This window comes from Cherax quadricarinatus, chromosome 14 (genome assembly GCF_038502225.1).
Source record: "Cherax quadricarinatus isolate ZL_2023a chromosome 14, ASM3850222v1, whole genome shotgun sequence".
In the NCBI taxonomy this organism is placed as follows: domain Eukaryota; kingdom Metazoa; phylum Arthropoda; class Malacostraca; order Decapoda; family Parastacidae; genus Cherax; species Cherax quadricarinatus.
In genome coordinates this window covers 4529408-4542362 of record NC_091305.1, presented here as the reverse complement: position 1 = coordinate 4542362, position 12955 = coordinate 4529408, and the positions used below count along the sequence as shown (strand labels likewise).

At 44.9% G+C, this 12955-nt stretch overlaps 1 protein-coding gene across 2 annotated transcripts; it reads right to left on the bottom strand.

The window, feature by feature from the left end:
• Positions 1 to 1685: 1685 nt before the first annotated feature.
• LOC128696138 (LEM protein 2) lies at positions 1686 to 12693 on the bottom strand. 2 transcript variants are annotated; one of them, XM_053787251.2, is made up of 3 exons: positions 12541 to 12693; positions 5559 to 5745; positions 1686 to 5302 (listed from the first exon to the last, which is right to left on the bottom strand). In XM_053787251.2, the coding sequence occupies exons 2-3, from the start codon at positions 5729 to 5731 to the stop codon at positions 4585 to 4587; spliced, it is 891 nt and encodes a 296-aa protein (XP_053643226.1). In that variant the 5' UTR covers positions 5732 to 5745; positions 12541 to 12693; the 3' UTR covers positions 1686 to 4584. The 2 variants fall into 2 exon arrangements, with proteins under 2 accessions (XP_053643226.1, XP_053643215.1); XM_053787240.2 differs by lacking the exon at positions 12541 to 12693 and adding an exon at positions 6042 to 6468.
• Positions 12694 to 12955: the final 262 nt, after the last annotated feature.

The following is a 12955-nucleotide window of genomic DNA, read 5'->3' as shown; positions in this document are numbered from 1 at the left end:
AGTGCTCCTCGCCAGCATCAAGTGCTCCTCGCCATCATCAAGACCCCCTCGCCAGCATGAAGTGCTCCTCGCCAGCATCAAGTGCTCCTTGCCAGTATCAAGTGCTCCTCGCCATCATCAAGTGCTCCTCGTCATCATCAAGTGCTCCTCGCCATCAAGTGCTCTTCTCCAGCACCAAGTGCTCCTCACCATCATCAAGAGCCCCTCGCCAGCATGAAGTGCTCCTCGCCATCAAGTGCTCCTCGCCAGCATCAAGTGCTCCTCGCCAGCATTAAGTGCTCCTCGTCATCATCAAGTGCTCCTCGCCATCATCAAGACCCCCTCGCCAGCATCAAGTGCTCCTCGCCATCATCAAGTGCTCCTCGCCAGCATCAAGTGCTCCTTGCCAGTATCAAGTGCTCCTCGCCATCATCAAGTGCTCCTCGCCAGCATGAAGTGTTCCTCGCCAGCATCAAGTGCTCCTCGCCAGCATCAAGTGCTCCTCGCCAGCATCAAGTGCTCCTTGCCAGTATCAAGTGCTCCTCGCCATCATCAAGTGCTCCTCGCCATCAACAAGTGCTCCTCGCCAGCATCAAGTGCTCCTTGCCAGCATCAAGTGCTCCTCGCCAGCATCAAGTGCTCCTCGCCAGCATCAAGTGCTCCTCGCCAGCATCAAGTGCTCCTTACCATCATCAAGTGCTCCTCGCCAGCATCAAGTGCTCCTTGCCAGCATCAAGTGCTCCTCGCCAGCATGAAGTGCTCCTCGCCAGCATCAAGTGCTCCTCGCCAGCATCAAGTGCTCCTTGCCAGCATCAAGTGCTCCTCGCCAGCATCAAGTGTTCCTTGCCAGTATCAAGTGCTCCTCGCCATCAAGTGCTCCTCGCCAGCATCAAGTGCTCATTGTCAGTATCAAGTGCTCCTCGCCATCAAGTGCTCCTCGCCATCATCAAGTGCTCCTCGCCATCAAGTGCTCCTTGCCAGCATCAAGTGCTCCTCGCCATCATCAAGTGTTCCTCGCCATCATCAAGTGCTCCTCGCCATCATCAAGTGCTCCTCGCCATCATCAAGTGCTCCTCGCCATCATCAAGTGTTCCTCGCCATCATCAAGTGCTCCTCGCCAGCATCGTGTGCTCACTTTAAAATATTCGTGGTTTTTTCCCACTTCATTCAGATATTACAATCAAAATTAAGGGCTAAACCCTCAAGGGTCATACTGCGCTGTATTCGCATGGTAGCGTTGTTATAATCAAGGGGAAGCGCTAAACCCGTAGGGTTATACAGCGCCTGTAAGGGGGGGGGGTGGAAGGTATTCAGGCTTAATTCAGGGAACCGGAGCACGGATCCAATTCCCTAGATCAAGAGCCCCTCACCAGCGTCAAGGAACTTTCCTTGAAGAGATGGTAACGTTAAACCTGTAGGGGTCGTACAGTGCCGGCGAAATTGGAGGCATTCAGGTTCGACCCAGGGGAGCACATGACAATTCCCTAGGTCAAGAGCCCCTCAAAATCATCAAGGAACCTCCCTTGAAGGGCAACTCGCCAGAAAATTGCACTTCACCCTTTTCATAATATTAAAACCTATTTTCAAATAAGTATTCTGATCCTCCTCTTAAAGTCATTTTACGTATATTTTTTTCACTACAGGTGTCCACGGCGCATCAGCAACCAATACGGCGCTGCACAATACATGGAAGGAATAGAGGAAAATTCTTACTAGGTTTCATATCATATATTTGGAAAATTCACAAAATACAAGTTAACAAATCAATACACCTCTTACGTCTGGCAGGAACTAAACTTCCCTTTTTTAAACTTTTCGTTATAGCATCACCACTACCTCTATGTCACAGTTTTAATAGCAGTCATCACTACATAGCATAGTCACTACCTATGTCTTAATTGAAGCAAGTGACACGGCTAACCCCCCCAACCCCCAAACGCACTCTGGAAGGCACCCTCCGGGAGCAACGCCCTCCACCACCACCCACAGCATATTCCATACCTTTACCTCTTCTTCCACAAAAAATATATATAAAAAACTGTGGGCATGTGGGGCGTTACTGCACACTGGGCACACCAGAGCGACTTTTTGTACATTGGACCCAGTTTTCAAACTTGTATTACAAAACTTTGAATGCTCGTGCTACTCCCTTATACTTTACGAGGTTTTTGGAAACTGGTTGGTGAGAAGGCAACAAAACGAAATGTACTCTGCAAACACAATCACTTTGTGAAGAAAAAATACAACTAAAGACCTGGTTTGTCGTAGTAAAAGTCATATAACCACAAAACTCTCCCTTCACAAATATACAGAGAAATTAGAGAGCGTTCGGTGGGTATACGAGCAAGTACTTTTAACAGCAGATTAGAGTTGAATGATGACCCTAGCAACTCCAGGCTGTGGTCATGGCCAAGTCTCAACACACACACACTGTGGCCGGCAGAAACACTCTTGACCCAAGTGATCTACTGGCCAACTGGCGCAGGAAGTGGCAGTGTAGAATTAGACGACCTTCGGCCTCTTTAAAACTGCTTTTTGTGACGTCAAAGAATTGAAAACATGAGAATACGTATTACAGGCAGCAATTAAAGTTTTGCTTTACACAATTCCAAATTTATGTTACATATGCATATGTTTATGCATCAATATGTATTATAGTGCAAATATTATTGTTTGTACAGTGACATGGTCAGGTGAGGCTGGCAGCATCAAGCCTCGTGTGGAGGCGCAATGTCACCGGTACTAGTGACGTCACAACAGGCCGTCTCAAATACGTATTCCCGTTTTTTCAAGATTTACAAAATATAAATATGCCTATCGGAATAAATAAGTGATACAACCTTGACGCAAATAATTGTGATATACATGTTTTGGAAATCGTTGGTAAGTGTATTATCGACTATTATGGTACAATAGCTGGAACAAAAATATTTATACAAACTAAATTTTGGTATTTCGACATCTTGACTTTCACGGAGAATATTACTATTTTTTTTTACAAACTGAATACAAATAGCTCTTAATAATAACAAAATTCTCAGTCATATACATTTGTACAATATACAAAAATGTAAAAAGTAATTCTACTTTATGCGATGATCAGATGGCACTGTGGGATGACGCCCTCATCAACATCTCGCCAACAACTCATGAAAAGGAGGGGGGGAAGGGGGATGTAGAGAAAAATAGGAGCAATGAGTAGGATGTGGAAAATGGGATAAAAAAGATGGGGTGGGGGAAGGGAGAGCAGGAGGGAAAGGAGAGAAAAGGGAATGAGGGGAAACTGGGTTAGAGGAAAAGGTCAAGGGGAGTGAGGGGAAATGTAAAAGGTGTGGGTGGGCCTGCAGAGACTCTAGCATACAACTTTTTCTTAACACAAGTCAACATCTTAAGGCAATGTAGTTGAGGTTGACCAGCACTAATAATATGTGGCAGTGATAACAAGATTAATTACTTTAATTACTATTTTTTAAGAGTAACAAGTCTGCAAGGCCCTACCAAAAACAAAAAGGAATCGGACAAGGACTAGACAACAAAATGCCAGAAGTTTCACACAACTAATACCTAATGGCAGCCACAGGCCTGGGAAACCACCTGCTTCTTGGCAAACTCGTGTACTTGGAAAACGACAATCTCTCACTTCCTTCAATAGCTGCCACCTAAATCTTGAACTGGGGTCTGAGGTATAAATTTTCTACCTTCTCGCTGGGCGTGTCCTACGCAGGAACATATCATCAAACAATATTAAACAGATACAGCCATTTGGGAAGGCAGGACGAAGAGTATTGCGTCAGTAAACCTTGACAAGTGTCTTGCGAATGTGCAGCCACCTTCATGACGTAGGTAGCTTCCCCTCCCCTGTGGCTGCTTACCTTGTGTAGCTTCGGGCATTTCCTAACTCTTCATTGACACACTGGAAGGCTCCATTGCACAATGGCCTCCATTAACTGCCTAGTTTTACCAAGTTGGAAATGCCCTTCACTCACAAAATATACATAGTATGAATCTGCCCACAAAGTTAAAAGGAATTCTAGACCTTAGAATTGTGGCGAGGATGAAAATGTAACTGTGTCATGGTGGCGAAGATGAATATGTATGATGATGATGAACGCATTATTATTATATATAATGGTCCACGGCATTCCCCTTCTCATATGGTAATAAGCACAACATATCAGTGAGGATGAGGCCGTGGTGCCGCCCCACCTAGCACCAAGGGTCTGCCCCCCCCCCACACCACAACCACCATACGTGGGCAACCATGCCCACCACCACCAGGCGTGGGCAACTATGCCCACCACCACCGCCAGGCGTGGGAAACTATGCCCACCACCACCGCCAGGCGTGGGCAACAGTGTCCAACACCACCAGGTATGGGCACCTGTGCCCTGCCTGCTCCAATACACCACTCAGGCACTGTGCGAGTCAGGGGTCCGCGTAATAATGGTAAGATCACAGCTGATAACACTTGATGAATCACAAGAGAGTCCGGGGGCCGCCCAGCACAGTGATTGCACCTCTTTGGCATGGCACTGCAGTCAACATTAGTCACTACTGTCGCTGCTGCTCTTGCTGCTGGAGTCTGCCAACAGCTTCACACGCGCGTTACGACTCCAAAGAGGCGATGAGGCTGTGAAAAACTACAGACTGGAGGTCATTCCCCAAGAGTGAGGTATGGCCACAAGCGTACTGCTGCTGCTGTGGTCTTGACCAGTCATAATAGCTGCTTCCGGAGTTACCACTGCTGCTGTAGCTCGTGGGGGTGCTACTCAAGTTGGTGGTGCTGGAGGTGGTCGTACTCATGCTGGTGGTGGTGGTTGTGGTGGTATTGCTGCTAATTGATGGCGGCGAGGTGGGAATGGGCACGGTGCAGGAAAGAGGGGATACATAAGGCGTGTCTGGGCGGGGCGGAGTGGGCGTACCAGGACGGGGCTGCGTAAGAGAATCGGCGGTGAACGTATCGTACAAGTCGCGTAAGATCTCTTGCGTATCGTCCACCACTACGCGGGCGTCGTCCTTGTGATCCATTTCGCACTGCAGCCGTGTTTCACAAGTCTCCCTCGAGTTTTCCTTATCATCATCAAGGAAGAGCTTGGGCTTCTTGGCCGGGGGCGCTGGGTCGTCGTCTTCCAGGGCGGAGAGTGGAGTGGGGGCGGGCTGGGCGTACACGCTCAGCACGTCACAAACCTGCATGTCACAGGGAGGAGAGGGGGAGCGGGGGCGAGAGGCAGACAGGTAGGAAGGCGACACATTGGTACTACCAGCACGGTGTCGAGCCAACTTCTCCTCCCGAGCCTCTCGCTGCAGTCGTCTCAGCGTGTTCCTTAAAACAAGAAAGAACATAATTAGATGCATATTACACCTGTACCTACAATGTTGAAAGCCTATCGACTATATCAGTCATTAAGACTGCGATACGTTTATACATTGACTTGTACACAAATAATTGATAAATTACATGTAAACATGTGTATATAATCTTACATCCGTATAACTGGTTTGACACAGCATTTGACATTCAGTTCTAAAATATCAAGTGTTTCTTAACCTAGTAGTCACTGTGAACACAGTATACTTACTTGATGAGCACAAATCTTCGAAGGCCGCTCTCATGATCATCAATGGTGCGGTACTTCTCGTTGGAGAGTCTTATCACCCGCTTGCGTTCCTCGCGCACACGGAACTTGTAAGTAGCCAGGGCACCGCGTCGGGCACTGGGGCACGACCATACACCACTGGCGTCGATGGCCATACTCTCAACACCACCTGTTGAAAGAGAGAAAAAAAAGTTAATTTTCACTACTCGGTAATATGCAAGAGTAATTGCGTCCAATGCTTATTTGCATAACATTTTTGGCATTTCACAATCAGAGATCCAGACATCTGAGAGGTGTGTACTAAAACGATTTCAGAAAAAATTACTATTCTGGCATCTGTCTAATATACATAAGACCGTAACCAAGTTTTTTAAAAGCATGAATCACCAAGTGAGTCAACGAACGATCGAGTAACTATTAAAATTGTTCCAAGGGACTATCAAAACTTTTCACAAAATATTGTACCTCTTTGTCTTAACGCCACCATTGGATCGAGAGGTGTTGTAACGCCCGGTGACCGTTCCGTGGTCAACCTACAATGACAGTATTCTCGGAAGAACACGGTAGCAGTAGGCTTGGAGCTCACTACCTCCCGTCCGTCCACCCGCACACTTGTTGCTTGGGTATCTGAGTCAGTCGCTCTCATGCAACCCCACCACCAACGTGTGACGCCTCTGCCTTTACGGCGAAACGCATCCTGACGCCCTCGCAGTTCCCGTGGATTCAGTGAGTTTCGTTCACTCGGCCCAAGCACTTTCACGGGTGACGCGAACGAAGAGATTTGGTAGAAAACGAAAGTTCTGGAAACAGCGGCAACTAAAGTAGGCGTGATTTTCCCTCTCGAACCAATGGCGAGGCCAGTTAGCTGTGACGTCATGTACTCACGTCAACAACTGTATGACGTTGCATGTGGGCGCTAGTGTAATGTTAATTCGTTGCACATCTGATAGCAATGTACTTAACAAAACGTTTTTGCTATAACGATATTCGCTTAATCCCAGATAAGACATATATACTCTTAACGCCCCAAAGTAATTATATGGACAAAACTTCAACTGCTGTAATGGAATACCCCGTCGTGTGGAGCGGACATCCTGACTCTGGGCAGGGACGATGACGTCACTAAATCCCAGAATCCTTGTAAGCAAGGGAAGATTCCCGCTAACTACAGTTCTCTACTATCAGATTAAACGTTTATTGACAATCTCATTTAACTATCTGTGAAGGATAAACGCTAGAAAAAAGCGATGGAAACGGTAAGATAATGGCAATCTTCTTTACCTTTGTTCCCCTTGGATGACATCCTCGCACTTCCTGTGTCCTAAGACTGATTAAGTTTTGAGGAAGAAACTCGTCCAATCACAGCATGTCCAAACATACTTCCCCGAGCCGCATACGTAGGCTTTCCTTGTCAGAATAAATCAATACCCACACAATGGAAATTGGAACTGGATGAGCTTTCTGTGCGTTCTGAGCCATTAGTGACAATATTACGAAGCCAATTGCAAAGCCAGTGCAATGGGAGCCTGACTGCAGGTCTTCACGTATGCGTTTTAGATTGACACCTAGCCAAGTGCTCACTGTTTAAAGAGTAAAGTATATGCTGCATTAAAATCGGAGTAACGAGTCGTGTGATGATGTGTATTAGGAGCAATTCAATAAAACTTTTAAAGCTTAGGAATTCTGGAAAAGGACCAATTTATGAACTACTTGCAGGTCCTAATATGGCATATAAGCTCTCGACGGACATGAGGGGTTCACTGTACAGGCCTACACATCAGGCATGTCCTACAGATACCCAAACTTTTATTTAATCTGCTCTAACAGATATTTCTGTAACTGACTGCCTTTCCCAGTGCAATACTTCAGAATATTTTATCTGATAACCCTACCTCGACCTGGCAGTCTCGTATTTGCCACTACTGGACCGTAAACTCGTTAGTTTAATATCCTGTGTGGACTTCAACAGTTTTTCAAACACATTATATTACATCACAATAGCACTGCAATCTATTGCACTATTAATTTTATAAGAATTATAATACATAACATAAATAAACACGCGTACGTAAATATACATACACGCATGTATATCTCAAAATAATGGTCACGTGCGTATTAAACAGAAAATAAGGCTAACGAATAAGGTACCAATACTTTTCGGAATATTAAGGTACATCCCAGGCACCACGCCAGATTTTCCGGACAAGATTTCCCACATTCCTCACCCGCTTTATGTCCAATAGGAAAACAGCGGTAATAATTCCTTGTAAAAATGCTTAATTACTATACAATTCTCATCTTAATTTCAACAAAGCTCTCTTTAAAATTTATTACATTTCAGAATGTATGTCATAGAAAAAAAAAACATGGTAAACAACACCGGTAAACTACCATCTTCATTACGGGCTGTAACAGATGGACTCTCCATGCCATCCCTGGGTGGTTGAGTTACCAGTTGGTCGCTGCTAAACTGCTCCTCCCCTCCACTGGGACTGCGGGAAAACACGTCGTACCGCCTGGGAGTTTCCCCGGTGCCGAGACGAGGCACAATGTATGGACGCAATATCTCTGCATATCGTACCGCATACTTGTTGCAGGACCTATATTTCTAAATAGTTTTACGTTCTCGCGAGTAAGGCTTAATGAATAAATTAAATATTAAATACATTAAATACCACTACAAAAACTTTTGAAATGTACCCTGGACTTGTGCCTTCCCACTAGTTAAGCGGATTTTACGAATCTGTATTTTACCCAAAGATATTCATTTTAACCTTTTGAGACATTGTCACATAATTCCGTCAGAGGTACACTGATATGGCTACCAGCCGATGGTTCATAGCTTTATCTCTTTATAATACATGATGCGATTTATGCAAAGTATGGAATAAGGACTAGTGTAACCTAAAAAAAGTAAATCCAAGTTTCACCTCCAGGATACATCACGCTTTCACCTGTGTTACTTTACACAATAACAATAAAAAAAAGGTACCGGAGAAAAAGTAAAGATGCTCAAACAAATATGAGGTGTAAACGTGAGCGGAGACTAAGCGATCATATGTTTCCCAGCACCACCGGCGAGACGCTCTCCCAACATGTCGTACCGCACCAACAAGCCCCTCTCAAACACTCTTGTCAATTTCCATCGTAATTCGCGTGGGAAAATAACTGTGATGAGAGTTAAGTGCAAAATATAGTTCCATTGCAACACTAAAATGCTTATATCATTAGGTCCCCCTTTTCAAACTATATTAATGAAAATTGTGTTAAATTATACAATACGAATTCAACACCATTTAAGCATTACAACGCAAGGTATTTTAAAAAATCAAATAGATGACTTTCTATATTTCTGTTCGGATTAAGTTGTATTTATTGGTTGCTTCAGGGAAAAATGGAGATTCCTAAAAGAATCTTACAGGCTTTCCTTGTCTACCCGAAGAGCCTGTACCCGTCACAACCCATCTATAGAGCCCTCCCTCCCTCCCTCTCTCCCACGCCACCCAGAGCACTGCTTCCGGCCCCCCACACAACAGCCATATTACATACTACCTGGGATTTTGTCGCGAGATACACACAAACTGCTACCTTCTAATTTCTGTGACCTCAGACTGCTTGCAAACTTAGACGCTCAAAGCACAACTACCTTGACGCCACACGTTGGGTGAGGGCCAAAAGGATGTGGGTCAGGGTGTAGACTGAGGGAGAGGCTCAAAGCAGTTTGCAATGCATGCACTTAAACTAGAGCAACATCCAACGTTCACAACTATTCACGAAACGTGTAGAGATCTTAATCTCCCCCCCCCCCCAAAAAAAAAAAAAAAACTATCAAGCATTGTCTTTCTCGTGATTTTATCTCCGTATATTGACGATATCGAGACTGGTACAGAGCACGATGTATCCAAGTAGTAGTTAAGGGCAACACGTGTGCACGCGTACGAGCTTGCGCGCGTCTGCGTGTAAGTGGGACAGGGTCAGCTGGGCCAGGTTCACACAGGCCCAGGGACGCCCCTGCCTCGGGGACTGGGGGAACCCACAGGGCTAGGGGAAGACGGAAGGTGTGTAACAGTTAAGCGGAAAGTGACGGCATATTATTTGGTGGAACAGTAACACTGTATAGTTACTGGAAGAGCAGGCGATTGCGAAAAAAAATGGTATTAAAAAAAACTATGATCGCAGGATACATAACTAAATCCTCTAAAGCATTTAAGTGTGATCAGCAGAAAGTCACGAGCGAGCAGGCCGGACAACGACAATCAGTGCAGCACTTTTTGAAATCCATGCCAAGGCTGTTGCGTCAAGACCTCACAATGTTGGTCACATATTGATAATCAATATCAAAGACACTACAAGTTTCATCCTTCAATACTCCTCAGATCAATTACAGCATGCAAATTTTAAACACTAATCGTGAACGGGAGCACAATGAGCAACAGTGTTCATAAAAACAACTAAACCAAACTGGATGTAAAGCGAGTTTCACCTAATCCACAGCAGCAGTCGTGGAGACAAGCCGCTGGTGTCTACTAAGTTCCTTGTACACTTTCTCCTAACAACTGGACTTACCTCAAACATCAAACGATAGTGGCATGGATCGCTGTACCTCTTCTCGTGCTACTTGTAATCATTACTAGACTTAACGAAAAACGAAATGGCGCAGTAGCAATAGATTACCGAGGACTCCCTGAGAGGAGCACGATAGCTAAGGTGAAGCGACCTTCACTATAATCACCTGTCTTAGCTGTCTTCCACTGCTACCTAGGCTGCAGCCTTGATTGTCAACCATAATGCTTCCGTGTGGGATCATAGAAGTTATTAAATAATTCCAATGCACAGCATGGATATATAAGCTTCCGAGTATATAATTACAAATTAAGAGAAAATTAAGTAGTCAATCATACTTTAAAAGAATACTGAAAATGAACTGTTGGTTCATACTAAGCAGATCCTACTTACACCCACCCATCCTCAATCATTTTATTTTTTTTTAAACTACCAAAAGTGAAGGTTTTAACGACACAGCCAGGAGTTTGTCCCACTCATCCACAACTGACATACAGTGCATGCACAAAACTACGAGGATGGCTATCAATATGACGACTCTGAAAATCCTAAAGAGTATGTGGAGGACAGCTGTGATATGGCTGATAAACCCGTGCAGCCAAAATATTGGTTGTAGAAAAAGAGCACAATGATGACTGTGGCATTTAAAACATATAATACCTGCGGGAATGCACAAAAAAAGGCAGTTCTTCACACTAAGCTTCACTTTTTCTAAGATACACAGGTGGTGGAGACTGACTGAGCCATACACGGAAATTGCCGTGTCGAGACCAACCTCCCCCTCATTATCGCTATGTACTTGTGCAACACCAGACTCCACTAGCTATGTACTCGTGCAACACCAGACTCCACTAGCTATGTACTCGTGCAACACCAGACTCCACTAGCTATGTACTCGTGCAACACCAGGCTCCACTCGCTGAGTGTTCGTGCAACACCAAGCTCCACTCGCTATGTACCCGTGCAACACCAAGCTCCACTAGCTATGTACTGTGCAACACCAAGCTCCACTAGCTATGTACTGTGCAACACCAAGCTCCACTAGCTATGTACCCGTGCAACACCAAGCTCCACTAGCTATGTACTGTGCAACACCAAGCTCCACTAGCTATGTACTGTGCAACACCAAGCTCCACTAGCTATATACTGTGCAACACCAAGCTTCACTAGCTATATACTGTGCAACACCAAGCTCCACTAGCTATATACTGTGCAACACCAAGCTCCACTAGCTATGTACTCGTGCAACACCAAGCTCCACTAGCTATGTACTCGTGCAACACCAAGCTCCACTCGTTATGTACTCGTGCAACACCAAGCTCCACTCGCTACGTACTCGTGCAACACCAGGCTCCACTCGCTATATACTCGTGCAACACCAGGCTCCCTCGCTATGTACTCGTACACCATCCGCCCTTGTTACGGACTGAATCACGTCTCTCGTTATGCATTCATTTACTCCCATTTCTCAATGTAATCGCCAGCCTCCCTCACTACACAATTGCCAGTCTCCCTCTATCCAATCGCCAATCCCCCTCGCTATGCACTACACAATCACCAGCCTCCATCGGTTTGTACTGTACAATCCCCAGGTTACTTCGCCGTGCAATGTGTACTCACCAGCCACCCTCATTATGGTCTCATGAAATCACCATCTTTATCACTATGCACTCACCAACCTCCCTCGCTATGCACTCGTACACTGCCATGCACTCTGGCAATCATTCACTGTGAGCAACAGCCCCTTCATTAATTTACCCAAAATATCATAAGTTTTTTTTCCTGCACCTCTCACTAAACAAATGATTAATCGCAAGATCAATAAGTTTGGTCACAAGAACTTATTATTGATCTACAGGAATAATAATCCAGGATAATCCACTGTTGCACTGTTCAAGGAATTACCAAGAACGATGTACGACAAAAAAAAAAATCAAAATTTTAATGAGATGTGTCCGAGTGGTAATGTCCTCTTAAGAACGTGCGAGCATCTTAAAACAACTGCCAAGTGTTCGAAACCGTTATCGTGCGTCCGTATTACCTTCGTGCATTACACTTGGTACGCGCCTCCTCCCCGTCAGTACCGTTTAACGCAACCATCATCTAATCCGGGGATCACTAACCGCTAAAAAAATTTCTAAGTCCCCAAAACCTGCTACATACTTTGTACTTACGAATCCATTTAAACTTCTCATTTATAATCCACACATTTCATAAGATAAACAGAAAAACACTAATTTTAAAGAACAATGTTTTTTTTCAGTAACATTTGCAAAAACAGGAAATTAGCAATTGACTTTGGCAATGTCTGTTAACATTCTCACAAAGACACTATCACCACACAACTTCACATCACTCTTAACTCGGGCCAAAACAAGTGTATCAACACGTTACACACCTGGTAACACTCGAGAGTAAGTATATAATCCAAATGTCGACCTTTAAACGTTTTTCAGAAATTGCTCTTCTTCACACAAACTTTCTAAGCAAGAGCCGAGGTGCCACACGACCACTCACGGTGGGTGCTTAATCTAAACTGAAACATCTGACCAGCTGCTGCAGGCAAAACGTCACTGGAAGTGTATAGAAAACGGACACACAAGTTCGATCCTCAGCTGAAAGGCATTTACAAGCGCTTTCATAACCGAACAATCATTACGAATATGCATCATTTACCGGCGGACCAACACCGGATTACATGCGGCGGGTGATATGGCTGGAAATAAAATAATAATGGAAAAAAATGGCAAGAAATGAGACAACGGTATCCACTTTTGTTCTCCATTTTCTACATCCTCCATAGCGGTGAGCAG